Source organism: Solea senegalensis, linkage group LG1 (genome assembly GCF_019176455.1).
Source record: "Solea senegalensis isolate Sse05_10M linkage group LG1, IFAPA_SoseM_1, whole genome shotgun sequence".
Taxonomy (NCBI): domain Eukaryota; kingdom Metazoa; phylum Chordata; class Actinopteri; order Pleuronectiformes; family Soleidae; genus Solea; species Solea senegalensis.
The window spans coordinates 15,498,667-15,515,433 of record NC_058021.1 but is presented as its reverse complement, the minus strand read 5'-3'; the positions used below and the strand labels follow the sequence as shown (position 1 = coordinate 15,515,433).

The 16,767-nt window shown below is 38.9% G+C and overlaps 1 protein-coding gene across 1 annotated transcript in view; it reads left to right on the top strand.

Moving 5' to 3' along the window:
• Window positions 1-16,767, top strand: part of pth1r (parathyroid hormone 1 receptor) — a 44,384-nt gene that overhangs the window by 23,953 nt on the left and 3,664 nt on the right. Inside the window, exons 3-12 of the mRNA XM_044042399.1 lie at window positions 2,305-2,415; window positions 2,599-2,720; window positions 6,920-7,014; window positions 8,432-8,618; window positions 13,985-14,138; window positions 14,496-14,556; window positions 15,629-15,695; window positions 15,817-15,911; window positions 16,070-16,211; window positions 16,645-16,686. Coding sequence (XP_043898334.1) covers window positions 2,305-2,415; window positions 2,599-2,720; window positions 6,920-7,014; window positions 8,432-8,618; window positions 13,985-14,138; window positions 14,496-14,556; window positions 15,629-15,695; window positions 15,817-15,911; window positions 16,070-16,211; window positions 16,645-16,686 — 1,076 coding nt within the window. The remainder of the gene's footprint in view (window positions 1-2,304; window positions 2,416-2,598; window positions 2,721-6,919; window positions 7,015-8,431; window positions 8,619-13,984; window positions 14,139-14,495; window positions 14,557-15,628; window positions 15,696-15,816; window positions 15,912-16,069; window positions 16,212-16,644; window positions 16,687-16,767) is intronic.

The following is a 16,767-nucleotide window of genomic DNA, read 5'->3' as shown; positions in this document are numbered from 1 at the left end:
CTTCAGATGTTTCTTTGTAAGTTTGATTACAGGAATGAGAAAATAATGGATCTACTGCAAAGAGAGGATAGTTTTAGTTTTATCCTCAGCTACTTATTAGTGGTCAAAGTGGGGCAGCTGTTTTCAATAATACAATATAAATGCCAAAACCATAAGAGCGACTATTGCCAGGAATCTGTGTGGAAAGGGATTTTGCTCCCACTAACACAAGACTGAGATCCACAGTTTAGCTGACAATTAAGGGTTTCTGTGCTCCAAAACAGATTTCTTTTCCCTTTGAACCTGCAGCTCTTTGTCTGAACTAAGTATAGACACATTATTACAGAATCCCGTGCTTCCCTCAGTGAAAATAGATGTCACAACGTTTTGCGATGCTCCGTAAAACCCATACCAGTCATCGCGCGGACCTGTAGAAAGTAACAGGAAAAAAAAAGAGTTTGTGTTAAAATAGTTCCTCGAACATTTAAACACACTCTTACACTTAAATATTTGTCACCACAATCTAAAAAAAACCCTCTCGACTTTCATTGATTTATCAAAATTCCTTGAATTGTTTTCTTTTGCTGGCCAATCCTGTAAACAAAATGTGTGAAGTAAAAGTTAAAATGTGTTTTAAAAGTCGAATTTCCTCAAATCTGGATTGTGATTAGGCTTTCCAGAGGAGATGGGATTAAGTGTTACTGTTGCTGTTATGACTATATTCTTATTCTTATTACTACTTAGTACTGTGGGCCTTTTAGTATTTGTTACAATTGCCCGTTAAGTTGTTTTTTGTAAAGTAAAATTGTAATTATTGTACTGATCAAGATACACAAATGCAAAGATTTGCTCTTTTTTTTTTGACATTTCCTACAACTCATGATCCCAACTGAAGTTCGATTGGCCATTTCCAAAAGCCACATTGTCTTAGAAAGAGGGCGGGACAATTCAGTAATAGACTATTGAGGATTTTACAATGCGCTCAATGTCTCATGGAATAATTGAATCTGTCTCTATGAAAGAAAAACAATGCAGTGTCATCAACAACACTGCAGCTATTCAGATCTGCTCAAGCCAACAAACACACAAGACTTCTTATTAGAGTTTTGGGAAATGACCAAGTCAAAATGATCCCACAATATTAGAAGGCGGAGTGGATAAATATGTATGTTCTCAAACAAAAGCGATAAATAGCTCTTATCTACAGTCTTGACATAGATTACAAGCTTTGCTCTTTAGAGCTAATTAACATGTAGACCTATTTACGGTTTAGTTCATGCAACTGTCCTAGTTTGTAAAGGACAGCAGAATTTTTTATAATAGTTTTATTTATAGCCACCATTAAAGCCTCAGATATATAAGTACAGTAAGAACTCCTCCATTATAGTTATATTCACATATGTAATACTTAATAATACATACACATACACTTTAATGTACAATGATTTAACATTAATAAAATTAAACAAGGCATGGTTACCATTAACGCCATGGTAATAATAATAATAATGATGACATAATCTATGGTCACTGGATATAATAGTTTATAGTAGTTTTACTGGAGTCTGTATAGTGACCATAACAGATGAAAGGGATGAGGAGAAACGCCGCTGTGAAAACAAGAAGAGATGGAGAGAGTGTTATCACATCAGCAGGTCATGGTCGTGTATCTGTTTCAGTTATTTGATGAGATGTTTAGATTGAAAGGGGTTCAAATTAAAAGTCTAGGTCTTAAATGAAAGGCCGATCTTTAGTTTGTTTCCCCACTGGTCTGTGATTAAGTTGCTTCAGTGAGAAATGTGGCAAGATTCTCCAGTTTTTTATCATTATTTACTCGGGCTGTCATTAGATTAGATTTGTCTTGAGACCCCATTGTTTAATTGTATCTTTCTTTTTAAATACAGTGCTTGGAGTGGTTAGTTTGCCACTTACTTTCGGACTTGTTGGCGACGTCCAGGAATTCCTCTGCGCAGGTCTCCGCAATTAGTTCGCATCTGTTTTTTTTGGACAGTCAAGGCAAAGGATCGCAACTTCCAGCCTTTGTCAATAAATTGTGCTGTGACTTTGTTTTATCTATGGTTCTTTCACTCATCTACTGAAAATGAAACCTAACAATCCCTCACGTCGCTCCATCTCAGAGGTCAGCGCACACCAGAAGTAAACAAACAAAAATCTTTAATACAGCATGTGCTGTATGGGAAGTGAGTTGTTCGTGTGAAAAAGGTCAGCTCTGTGCAGTTGTGCTTCTTAAACTTCCCATAGCAATGTAATTCTGGCACCAACCACAAGCTCTTTTAAATGTCATCACTGCTTTTGTCTCTGCAGATGGTTTCTGCTCACCAGAATGGGATGGCATTGTGTGTTGGCCAGAAGGGCCTCCGGGAAAGCTCGTATCCACCGCCTGTCCAGAGTATATCTATGACTTCAACCACAGAGGTAGGTCTGGCCCTGAGTGCACGCAGCAGTTGAAACCCTGAAGCATGTATGAAAGCATACATGAACATCTTTTGTGACTGATACAATTATGCAAGTTTAAATCAAAGACAAGCTGATGATTTGTAAGTGGGCTGCCAAAGAGCACTTTTAGTGATTAAAGATACATTTCTGTTTCATGTCCAGGACTCGCTTATCGCCGTTGTGACAACAATGGAACATGGGAGCTGGCCTCAATCAACAAGACATGGGCCAATTATAACGAATGTGCAAAATTCCTCTACCATTACAACCACAGCCATGAAAAGGTAAGATCGTCTCATGTCCATTTACATGCTAAATTACATCTTCACTGTGCCTTCTTCCATGATAATGAATAGCAATTGCCACACTTAAGATGTTTCAGACTATTAGACAACTATTGTACCATGTTACCCCGTAATTTCAGTCACTTTCGTAAATGAAAGTGATGTTTGACTTGCCCTTGGTAATGTACAAATGTGCAAATACACTTATATTTAATTCAATGTTAGGGCTATGAGACGGAGACAGCTCAAGTTCAAATCCAGCTTCCACTCACTGGAAACTAAGAATTATTTAATCCTGACTTTTGTCTGTCATGACTGTTTGCAGGGATGGATATTGCAAGTTTAAACTTGTACATTTCAACATTATTTAGTGTTCAAAATAATGGGAACATGACAACATCACAATCAAGTGTGACATTGCTCTCAACCCAGCCACAGGAGCGGTGGGTTATGGGTAATTTCTGATAAATCCTGGCTTGCAGTTTAAGCTCCAACTCATCCCACTTCTCCTGTGGGTGTTTGATTGGTTTGAGTCGGGGCTCTGCAGGTCAAGTCTTTTTCTTTTTTTTTTAACCAACCGAAAAAACATTTTCCCCTTCCTTTGATGACAGACAGAAATGTCACAGTCTGAAACACAAAATGTTGCCTCTGTAGTTTTTTACTACTGTAGTGTGTTTTTAGTTGAACCAGATGGAAAGTAACGGTATAAATGTACTTTGGGGTTAACAGCATATGTCTTATTTTTCATCTGACATTCTCAAATTGTCTGAAAAAAGAAAATAAGTGATGTTGTCTTATTTCTTGTCACTTGCTGTGACAGATGAAGGAATCATGAATGAAGTTTTTCGCATAATTAGAGCGTTACAGCCAATGTTCATACATGTCCCACGAGTAGCTCTTGCTCCGCTGTTGTGTATTGTGGCATTATGTAATGCAGTGGTTGCTCATTTCAAATCATTTGCTATTAACAGAAGCTTAGCACAGGCCACGTACTGTGGAATCATTGTGGAAGAGATTTGTGGAGGAGGGAAAAAAAAAAAGCATAATTAGCCTCACATGATTCTCAGTTCCCCGCTCATTCATACTTCACTATGTCTCCAACTGAAACTCAACTCCTGTATGAACAATCTGAAGCCACGACTTTTTCACAAAGCTTAACCACATGTAACATAAAATCCAAACATAATCAGCATGTGAGAGTCAAGCTGTGGATCTTACAGCAAATAACACCAATACAGCAAAGCGCTTACATAGGCATTACAGTGCAGCGCCTGTTGAGATAATTGTGACCCCTGCTGCATTTGCATTTCTATATCATTGTGTGGGGGGTTTGATGAATGGGACTCCTGAGGATTGTAAGACGGTCAAAAACAGCAAGAATGTACATTATTTTTATTTTAACAGCCGTTTGTAGCAGTTAGACACTGTAACAATATAAACATAACTATTTTCTTAATCAAGATTACTCACAAGAAGTTCAATAATTCATCCTGATGAACTGTGCATCACACTAATGCAGTTCATCTAAACCCGTGTAGCTTGATTAGGAATCAAATGAATATAAAGCAAGTTACTTTATGAACTTGACCTTTTAGATTGATATGATTATTTCAAATCTAAAGTAGAGCAATGAGCCTGAGGGAAACAAACAATGTCTTGTTCACAAATGTTAATGCAACGTCATCATATGCACTTTGCAGAAGTTCCAGTTGAGTTGGCTTCTCTGTTTCAGACAGGCTGTGCGTTTGTTTTGGGCAGATGAACGAAACAAGGCTGCGCTGTTAGCACACGCGGACAGTCAAAAATGATTCAGGCAGAGTAACACAGGGATTATCTCACAGCAGCTGCGTCTTCCTTCATGTATTTAAACTTCCTGACTAAATGATTTATCCACAGGCTTTTGCTCGTCTTTTCTGTTGTTGAATAAACCGCAGTGTATGCAACTAAGTGTGTTTTAAGTGTGACCCCTACGTTTGGCCGACGACTGTGAAAGCTGTCATTGTTTGGATTTCACTACTTTTTTTCCATGAAATGCTACAAATATCAGATGTCCAGTATGCATTTTCCTCTTCCCCCTTAAATGTGGTACAGATGATGAGGGGCACAACCTCGTTTGTGGAGCCCTTCAGTTTCTTTCTTTCTATTTTCAGTTGTGTTATGCTGATGGGCCTCTGAGAGAGTGGTCGCAGTTAATGACAAAGACATATGCATGAAGGAAAGCCCCCACACAGCACAACTGCCACACCGCAGACCACCACCACATCTTAGACACCCCCTTTTTTTTGGCGCAGAAGCCCGGTGCTAAATGATAACAGCAGTGCAGTATTTGGTTACATCACATGGGAACTCGGCCTCATCAATGTGGATTTAGTTAATAGTTCTCTATACTTTGTCCTCAGGCTGCAAGCTAATTGTTAGTAGATCAAACTATCCCAAACTAGCCCATCACCCATGTCAAATGCTGTTTCCTATAGTACTTGAGATATTTCTGCTACCAGGTGCTAATTTGTTTTTAAACTCAGTGAGGTTAATGTATTTTGAAGCTATGCTTTGGGAGAAGTGGGCAGTGGAGTGTAACTATTTCAGATCTAATGTGTTTTTGTGTATATCTGCTTTCACCTTTTAAAGAAAAAAAAAATCCTCTCTTTAAACAAAATGCTTATTTAAGATAAGATAAGATCAGATAGTCCTTTATTAGTCCCACTTTTGAGAAATGTATGGGGAAGGTAAAGGTAGTAAATATTATATGTGCATTTTCACATTAATGCCTTATTCTGCATGGCCTTATTATACAACCAGTAAACCACCAACTAAGAGTTTTCCCTCAATAACCTCAGAATTATTGCTTATTAGTAAGTAAGGAAGTTGTTGTATATGAATTACTATCTCAATATGCTTTGCTTAGTATGGACTTTATAAGGTGGTAGTATCACAAGAATAGTTATTCTCCCTTAATAACACCTAATGAGTATGGTCTGTTCTTACATAACAAAACACAAAACTACAAGTGTTAATAGTGTCCAAATAACTCTAAATTAAGTCTTTGTTACTTAGAATATGTTCCCCATACTAGTGGGGACATTGTAGGCTTGATCACTACTAATTATTAACCAACACATGTTCCCTAATCTAAAGTATATTCTTGTGATACTACCTTATAAAGTCCATACTAAGCAAAGCATGTTGAGATTGTAATTCATATACAACAGCTTCCTTACTTACGACTAATAAGCAATAATTCTGAGGTTATTGAGGGAAAACTCCATGGCCACTTACGTAGTTAGTGGGCGTCCTCGGACAAAACTGGCTTCTCTTACAAGCTTCTTTCCAGCCTCATCCTGTGTGTTGTCGAGGTGCCACTGCAAAAAGATGACTGATTTCTCCACAGAGTCGTAGAAGGTCTTTAGGAGCACCCCCTGCAATCCACAAGACTTCAGTCCTGTGGAAATCTGTCACCACTTCTTTAGCTTTTCCCACATTTATATGGAGGCAGTTTTGCAGGCGCCATTCTAAAAAATCCTGCATCAGTTCCCTGTTGTCATCATCTGTAAAGAAGTGGACAATTGCAGAGTCACCAGAAAACTTCTGCAGGTGACAGGAGGGAGAACTGTAAGAGAGAACCGTTACCGTACTGCAGACGGCCATGTTCCAAATCCAGGATGTGAGGTGGAGATCCACTGTGTCCTTCAGAAGTGCTGAAAACATGATCTTCACAGTGCATGGGGTGAAAATGGACCAGTTGCTCCATGGTTTTCATCTAGTGGGGTATTAGTGCCACCGGCCTGTAGCTGCTGAGGTCATCGGGGAAGGTGTCCTTAGCACCAGTACCACACAGGATGTCTTCCACTGCTGTGGTACTCTTCCCAGCTTCAGGCTCATGCTGAAGACGATCCTCATAATCCTGCACAGCTGGTCAGCAAAGGATTTGAAGAGTCTGGAGTCAATGTTGTGGTGACCCGTAGCCTTCTTCACCTTGATCTCCCTGAGCTCATTTCTCACCTGGGTAGGTGTGAAGGACAGACTGGTGCAGGGGAATCGTGTGGTTAAAGCAGCTGAGCTGGTGGGGGTGGGGGCACTGTCCTGGAGAGATCAAACCTATTGATGAGTTTTCCAAGTGATCATATTTAAAAGAGAATAACATATTAAATGTTTATGTTACCAGTTGGAGATTTTCAAGCCGATTTATCTTCTTCCAACAGGAGGTGTTTCACCGTCTGTATCTCATCTACACAGTGGGGTACTCCATTTCTCTAGGATCACTCATGGTGGCTGTGATCATCTTGGGATATTTCCGGTGAGTGAATGCCGTCACTAGGTTTTTGTGATCAGACACTGAAAATGAAAACACTCAAGAGAAGGACACCGATGCAGGATGACCGCCTATTTCATCAGCATGCGAGGACTTAATGGAAAAAAAGGTGGCTTCATCATGAAGTCGTGCAATTTGCAGTGTTGTGGCATGAAATATGTAACATGAAATATGCAAACTGTATCAGACCATAGACCTTTACTTTGAGTTTTAAACAGACTATCATATGTCTACATTTCACAAGGAATCTTTAGTTACCTTGGTATGTTCATGCTGATTTCAGTTTTTTCGCTTGGATATTGATTTTGTAATTCCACCAAGTGTAAAGAATTGCATTTCTTAAGCTACAAATGCTGTGTCTATATGTCCTACTGGAACATATAGATAAATAAGTAATAAGAATAAATGTTTTTGTTTCTTCGTCTTCTTTTGTGGCTGATTAATTCAGGTCATTATTTGCATATTTTGTTGAGAGCAGGTAGTGACAGGAATTAATGTGAAGGTGCTGTTCACTAATGCTCTCACCAGTGTGACTCACTGTACAGGCAGGCAGTCAGGAGGCTTTAGGAAAGCTCCCAACTGGCACCAGGAAATCTATGGGCCAAATGACTTTAATAAGTTATCCCAGGGGCCCAACTGACATTCTGGCACTGTGCTCCACTGCACTCTAGCCATGTCTCCCCTTCAACATGTCAGCTTTTAGACAGGAGAGCTCATAAATGTTTTCTAGGGGGAGAAAAGCGATATTTCAAATTAGCAGTTGTGTTGAGCATTTTGCACTTGGGAAAAGTACACCAGATTAGTTTTTGTCAAAATCAATAGTCTTTTGCTGGGCAGCTTGTCAAACATTCAGTTCATTATCAAGCCTTCAATAGATAGTATTGGAGACAAAATAATCATTTGAATAGTCAGGGATTGTTTTAATATTTTATTTCTGACATTTATTAAATGTTCTAGTTTGAGTTTTTAATTGGAATGAAGTAAAAAAGCCATACCGACTTTTTAACTTGTTTCTCTAATGAAATAACCTTTGCAGATATTGATCCAGCTCTAACTGAGCCTCTAAGGCCCACTTCATGGTAAACTCTCAGACAGGATGTTTGTCAGAAAGGAAATGTGCATGTTTTTTTTCCCAAATTGCTTGCAATTTTATTTTTAAAGCTCACTTTGAGCATTTCAGTATTTGTGCATCTCAAGCCCCTAATTCTCAGGAATGTGTTATGGTCAGTGCGTATTTCAGCTGGTTCTCATTCGGTTGAGTATTATTAATGTGTGTGAGTGTATGCGTGTGAAAAAACACACACTTACATCACGTCTATCACATCACACGTCGAGAAAAAAAAACTACATTTTCAGTGGATTGATCTTTTGACCTCGTGTCTCATGTTTGTTTTCTCCCCAGACGACTACACTGTACCAGGAACTACATCCACATGCACCTATTTGTGTCCTACATGCTAAGAGCTGTCAGTATTTTCGTGAAGGACATTGTTCTATACTCTGGATCATCCTTGGAGAACATGGAAAGGGTCACAGTGGAAGACCTTAAGTCCATCACCGAGACACCGCCAGCCAACAAAACACAATTTGTAAGTAAGACAACACGGCCGAAACACACTGAAAGTATCAACAAGTGATCTGTCCTTGAATGAATAAAATCAAATTCCTTCCTATGCTGGTTGTTTTCAGTTGGAGAAATCATAGCATAGTTAAGTTTTATCACAGTCATCCAGGTTCTGTTTTGTCAAAGACAAGGTTAAAAGCCTAAGTTGTAGATAATTAAAGACATTTCACTTCTGATCCACATCTGAAGGAGCCTCCTGGGTGAGAAGGTGCCTTTTTCCACCTCACTTCAGTAAATCATTTCTGGACCCTGTTCAAACTGTCAGAACAAATGCTGCACACTGTTGACTGGTTCCAGCAGGACCTCTCACTTCACATTTTTATCACCTTTGCAGGTTTAGGATCATTCAAGGTGCTTCCCCTCCCCCCTCATATACAGTAGAGCTGCTCTGATCTGCTACACTGACTGGCTCACATAATATGTAATAGATTCACACAACATGTCCGGTGATGGACTGGTGAACTGTCCAGGGTGTACCCCGCCTTTCACCCTATGTCAGCTGGGATTGGTACCAGAGCTCCCCTGCGGCCCTCATGTGGAGGATAAAATGATAGAAGATGAGGGAGTGAGTGAGTGAGTGAGTGTTGCTGGAACCCACGTGCTTCGAGGTTTGGTATGCTGTGTGTTCCGAGCTGTCCTTCTGCATTGAAATGAGTGAGTTTTTTTATTTCACCTTTCTTTAAGCCGGAATAAGTCCATTCTGAGAATAAAGGCATTTAGTGAGATGAAGTCATAAAGTCTCAACTCCCTCTACAGCTCATTTAATGGAACAGGTGAAGAATGAGAACGATAGTTTTGAGAATGCAGAAAGCATTACCAGTACATGTCTGTGTAACAACGACACAGAGAGTGGACCAAAATGTACCTTGTGAAAAACAAATCAGTGACTGGTAGTGTCACTGATTCTGGAGAGTCTGCAGAGTCTGGTAGTTTCTATCATGTCCAACCTATCTAGCCACTCTGATCTATGGCATCAACTACCACTCACTGAACTCTTGAGAGGGTTGTGTGTAAAAATCCCAACATTTCAGCCGCTTCTCAAATAGTTTCCGACACTAACAACCATGCCACACTTTAAGTCACTTAAAATGGCCTTTCTTCCTCGTTCTTATGTTGGCTTTGAACTTCAACAGGTGGTCTGGACCATGTCGACAGACCTGAATGCATTGTGTTGCTGCCGTGTGACTGGATGATTTACATGTTTTGCATCAAAGCAGTTGAACAGCTGTACATGACGGTGTGAGTGAGTGAGTGACGTTGTCTCACATGCACTGACACTGTGAAATGCTCCACCATGCTCATGTCCTGTCCTGACTCATTCAGTCAAACCACTATGTCTCACTATGTGCAGTCTAGTGAAATGCTGGGTGTTTATTGTCTTGATGTCGCATATATTTGACATTTATACTATATCTATATTACTATATATTATATTTAATAATCTGCATTTACTCACTCTGAAAGTATCTACAACCAAGTGCTTCAATTTACTACTCAGGGTTTTTGTTTATCTTTTTTTTTTCCAGGCGAAATCATAGTAAAAATAGTCAGTCTCTGATTGCATTACATGCACAGTTAAGTTGATTTGTTGTGCAGTTGGGCGTTAATGCTTTTTCCTTCCAAAGAGGAAGTGGTATTTTGCGACATCTCACCTGCTTTTCCAGTGCCGGAGCAAATAAATTGTACTGTTTGTCATGATGCCAAGTTTTTTCTGGCTCAGTACTTACTGAGTAATGTTAAAAAATTAATGAAGACTGTGTACATTTCATGCATGCGTTCATGTGCAAACAAACCATTTTGTGCGACACTTTTATCCTGTTCACAGCCTCACTGGACTGAAAGTGGTTGTTTGTACAGGGTACAACTTTTTTTTTTTTTGTCTTCGTAAACCCACACCAACAAAGTGCAGGAGGTGGAGTAGTTTGTCTGTTACTCAGAATGTCAGTGACTTCATCTCTTGTTCCTCCACTGGACATTTTTAAGTGTCCTTAGGCAAGAAGTCAGTGAAGCTCACATTTCTCCTGATGGCTCTGACAGCAGTGTGACAATGGGATGTATTTTAGGAGGGGCTTAATATGTAGAAATGGGTGAATGATGTAAAGCAGTAAACAGCAACAATGCATTTTTATAAAAGCTGTCCATTCATTTACAATGCATTCATCGTGTAGTATGCTTTTAGGGGCAGCTTTTAGACTAGAAGAGTGATATATATCACTATATATATATATATATATATATATATATACATATATATATATATATATATGTGTGTATGGACTATATACTGTATAAGGACTGTGTATCTTCACTGATGTCGTGATTTAATTTAATTACAATCACCCTGTCAATTATTTGATTAGTCATTCATTATGGGCTGCCACTGCACAGTGCAGAATCGACCATATCTGCAAGGGGAGGCAATCACTGAGAGAATTAACTGCCACACCTCTTAAGCACATATACTTTGTATGTATAATGGGCTGGCGAGCTCTGCAGGGTGTATAACTTCCCTGTCATCCACTGCCCCCCTCACAATCCTCGAGAAGATAGCAGTATAGCAGTTTTAATTAGCATGAAGTATTGTTATTATTATTATTATTATTATTACATGCCAGGTTATAGCCTGAGACTAATTCCCGCCTGTAGTCAGTTGGCAGGTTGATGTCATCAAGGATAAAAATGGAAATACATTCAGGGAAACACAAATATAAGAACATGAGAGCTCACAGAAAAACAAAAGTTACATAAAGTAGGAAATACATATACATACATACTCGGATACATATTGATACATGCACTGCTGTTAATAAAGTGCCACTGACATTGGATGATAGTAAAGTGCTAATGTTAAAGGTTGATTGCATATGTGCTTGATTATTATATTGCACTCTGGTGGAAATGCACATAAACCTGTTGCACAAACCCCATCACACATCATTACACACATTACCACAGCTGCTTTTCAAGCGTTGCAGGGCTTGAGCACATCTCTCACTAAAGGTGGGGACACCGTTCCAAAAAGCACAACCTTTGAATGAGAGGATATTTTGAGAAATGTAGAGATGTCCGTCTCAAGGAGGCCTCACACACAGTCACCTCCACCAGTGGTTCTGGTTACATGTGAAGTAGAGCCACTGCTAGATTTCTCTAATCTCAGTCAGAGGTAGGAGTGCTGATCCGTGTAAAACTTTATGTATAAGACTCTTCTTAGTTTGGTATCAGGCACGTCGTTTTAAGTCTTTGCCATAGCACGGCTGCACAAAACTGCCGTGGTGTTGATTTATACGCGACACAAACTAGTGAAGTGGAGCAACAAAGCAGTTATTTCGGCAGTGCTGACTATAAATACATGACTCCTCTGTTAAACATTGAGATTTGCTAAATGTTGAAGATTAACACACATTTAGAGGAAGTCTTTTCAACTGATCTACAGTTCGGCATTGTTCGGTGTGTCTGAAGTCGCACAGGAAGCGACACAGGAAGCATCTCAGCTCACTTGGAACCTCCTAGTTCTCCTGGCTTGAATCGTTCTGTCATATGATTGTATACATTGTAATGTATACTTGTCCAACAAGATTAGGCTTTATGTGCATGCGCCACGTCTTCACCTCCGATTTTGGTGTATTTGATGTAGCAGCGTTATAGCACCACTTACAGGCCTGGCATATGTACTACAGCGTTAAGAGTTGTTTTCGGGGGAGGGGTGTAGGTGTGTGTAGGAAGGCATTTCCTGAAACAATGCTGTGTTTATGGAAAACATTATTATAATTACTGTTGTTATTTTCCTTAGCAGAAAAGAAATAGATCATATAGGGAAAGTTCTGTGTCCATGTGGATCAAGCCTTAGTGGTAATGGCTGTTTATGTACTGTACATCCGCCCTGTCATAGGCTGTCAGAAAATGCCACTGGATTTGGCATTAAAATTAAAAAGGTTTCCTGTCAACCGTATTTTACTTTTGCTTTGTGAAGAAATGATAATATATATCTGTATATTATTATTTGGTCACATACCTCCATTGACTCCATTAATGCAGTGAAATAATAACCAAAAGCCCCTGTTTTAGTAGTTTTTTTTTTTTCACATACAAATTGATGAAAATAATATGGATATGTCTGTGCAGAGAAGGAAGAGCTAGGTTTAATTGTCATTGCATGACTATACTGTGGTAACGGCTGAAGCTGGATAATGATGTGGGGGTTGACAAATTGAAGCTGAATCGATGTCTGCTTTAATCAATACGGGCTTCTGAGACTCCCACACATGCTATCACTACAAAACAACGCAATTCCTTTTGTTCAAATGCAAGAGATGTGAGATGTGATGCAGCAGCAATAGTGTATTTGCTAATGTTTTTTAATGTCATTTAATAAATGGGTCCCCAAGAAATAAAAATCAAGATTAAAAAACAAATAAATAAATATCTGACATGACAGGGCTAAGATCCTGTGGGACTTTCAGATCAAGGCAGACAAACTGGTGGTGGCTAATCAACTGGAAATAGTGGTCGTCGATAAACAGCAGAAGAGGGTAGTGATGATAGATGTGGCGCGATCCCAAGTGACAACAACATCAAATAGAAGGAGCATGAGAGGCTTGAGAAATACAGAAGGCTGAAAGAGGAGCTACGAACATAGGATAGGAACACTATGGGCTGTAAGACCCCAAAAACTGGGATAGTGGCTCCAGCTGATATATATATATATATATATATACATATATATATATATATATATATATATATATATATATATATGTATATATATATATATATATATATATATATATATATATGTATATATATATATGTATACATATATATATACATATATGTGTGTGGTGTATATATATATATATATATATATATATATATATACAAATACATTTTATTAGATATTTAATAAAAGGTATATCTGGTTCTCTGCAGGTTATTCAGATTAGGGGGAGTTAATAGATATTTCAGCACAAATTATGAGTGAGACATATGACGTCCACCCAGCCCTCTGAATCGTTTGCTGCTGCCTGATTTCTGCCTGATCTATTATGTATTTCAGGTTATATTGGTGTGTATTTATCCAGTCATCGACAGTGGAGTATTCCAGCACAGATAATCTAATCTACCCTAATCTATAATTTGCAACCATTCCATGACGTGTGACTGGAATGTAAATGTTGTGTGTTTGTGTTGGATACTGTGGAGCTAATTCACAAAAAAGAAACAGCACAAACAAAATGTGTTTTGCGAAGTGTGCGCTGGATTTGTGACGTTTGTGACAATTTGTCATGGTGTGTATTGATCCGTTTCCTCCTCTTGTGTGCTGTTTGTTTATAGATTGGCTGCAAGGTGGTTGTGACCTTGTTCATGTACTTTCTGGCAACCAATTACTACTGGATCCTTGTTGAGGGTCTGTACCTCCACAGCCTCATTTTTATGACCTTCTTCTCAGACAGAAAGTATCTGTGGGGATTCACACTGATTGGCTGGGGTGAGTTTCATTTGCATTATGTGCTTGCATGCCCATATAAATAGTACCACAATTAGATCTAATATAAGTTATTTACTTTTGATGGTGTAATTAGTTTGCTAAAGAAATTAAATCAAGAGACGCATCAACAGCAATCAATGGAAACTGTGTAAACTAACATTTGCATTAATATGGGCTTCACAGTTCCTGCATTGTACACACTGTGCGTATGAGTTACACAAGCACAGCGCATACAATGTGGATGCTGTGCTACCCAGGTTCTACCTGCCTATAACAAATTATATATATTTGTATATTGTTTCGTTTTTTTCATTTATGTTTTTTTCAAAGCAACATTTTCCCCCTTTGTTTTTGCAGGAGTACCAGCCATGTTTGTGACAGTCTGGGCCACTGTGAGAGCCACGTTTGCAGATACAGAGTGAGTAATACTTATAAATAATGCAGACATTATTCTTGTGAAAATTTAATGCAGAAACGTGATGACAATATTACATCTCTTTTGCCAAAGAGGGCGGTTACAAACAGGGTCAGTAATAATCCTTTGTGAAGTTTACACACGCACACACACACACACGCATGGCTACATTTCACACATATCCAACAAGTTTTAAATAGTGAAATTGAATTCTGTTCCTGTAGTAAAGATTAAGGAAAGGGTTGATTCACCTCCCACGTCTGACTGTAGCAGAGCTTGGAGACAACTGTCTTCCAACTGTCTACTGTCTTCACAAATGTCCAGTACAGTGGTGAAGAGTGAGGAGCTGAGAGCTTATGGCTAATCTGGTATCCAGCAGCTGTCCAGTGGAACTAAACCACATATTTCTCTTCTCCGTCAGCAGCAGAGCAGTAGACCATGTCCGCGTTCACCCTAGGCTTCACTGGTCAGGAAAACAAACCAAGAATGATAATATCCACAACTCTGTCATTGCACATTTTGTAGTAATTGGTAGTGTGGAGCAAGAAGTAATGGTCGGCATTTGACTAAAAGCTATTGAATGGGTGCCATATTGCTCAAAATGTAACCATTATAAAGCACTATTTATGCCGTTTGCCTATTAAAGGAAAGTTTTCCCACAACTGCAAAAGCTGTTAAACATGACGGCAGCTTTATTTGAACGCCAGATCAGAAATATAGGGTAATCAGGCAACGCTTTAATGACTGTAAGACTTTAACGATGCTTTAACGGTGCTTTTAAATTAATATTTTGATGACTTGTGGTTGGAGCTGGGGTTTTTTGTTTGCTTTTTTACATGGATGGGAGGGGTCATAGGGTGATATATTGATTTATTTTTTGCCAACAATACATATCAATCTGCAGCTCTTTAACCCTTTAACAGTGTTTTTGCCCATTTTTCCAGAATAACTTTCAATGTCTGGCAGTTATTTACAATTGACTGCATGTTAAAATAGTGAATGTTTAAAATGTTAAATGTGAAATGTTAAAAAGTGTATTCCTGATCCCTGTTTTGTGGCTATTTGTGTGCTGCAGGTGTTGGGACTTAAGTGCGGGCAATTTGAAATGGATTTATCAAGTGCCTATCCTGGCAGCTGTGGTGGTGAGTATACACTCAACCTTTTTTCCTGCAGTGTGGAAAATGACAGTGCTTCACCGCACCTGTAACACAGGTGACAGTTGATCATGCTTCCCAAATCATTGTGTTTCTATTTTCTTTCCAGGTTAATTTTATGTTATTTCTGAACATCATCAGAGTGTTGGCAACGAAACTGCGAGAAACAAATGCGGGAAGGTGTGACACAAGACAACAGTACAGGTACTGACTGCCATCTGTTGTGTGCTGATGGTCACGAGGGAAGCTAGACATCACCAGCAAGAGTCAAAAAACAGAGACAGAGAGTTTTTGATTTTAGTGTTTCAGTTTTGTCGTGTGCTCAATGTAAGATGCAATATTTTGGGACCTTTCTGTTACAGGAAACTGTTGAAGTCCACACTGGTGCTGATGCCACTGTTTGGTGTCCACTACATCATTTTCAATGCCATGCCTTACACAGAAGTGTCTGGAGTTCCCTGGCTGATCCAGATGCATTATGAGATGCTGTTTAATTCCTTCCAGGTAAAGCCGCTGCGGTAGAATTGACAGAAATGATCATTTAGCACCGAGGGTCACACATGCATATTAATGTGTCCATTTGAGATAAACAAACCCAATTGACCTTGTCGGGATTTTACACATTTTTACATGAAACACCAAAACATCTGGAGAGATCAATTGTTTGATAATTGAATTGCTGAAGTGTTTGGTTTTGTGTAGATCTTAATCAAGATGACGTAGAAAGGTTGTGAGGGTGGCTGGTGATTTAAAATGCCGTAGTAAATATCAGTTTTTCGTCCATCTGTCGCTTTATCCTCCATATCCTCACACTCACACCTTTGGTCAATTTAGAGTGTCCAATCTGAATGTTTTACAGATAAAATGCATGTCAAAGGTAGATGAACTGAACGCCCATGGATGATGTCAATAAAACCAGTCATGTTTTCTCTTTCAGGGTTTTTTAGTTGCAATTATATACTGTTTTTGCAACGGAGAGGTAAGAACTCAAAGGTCTTTTTACAGAAAAAAAAAACAAACAAACTGTTGAATAATATTCACATTGTGATGTGACCACATA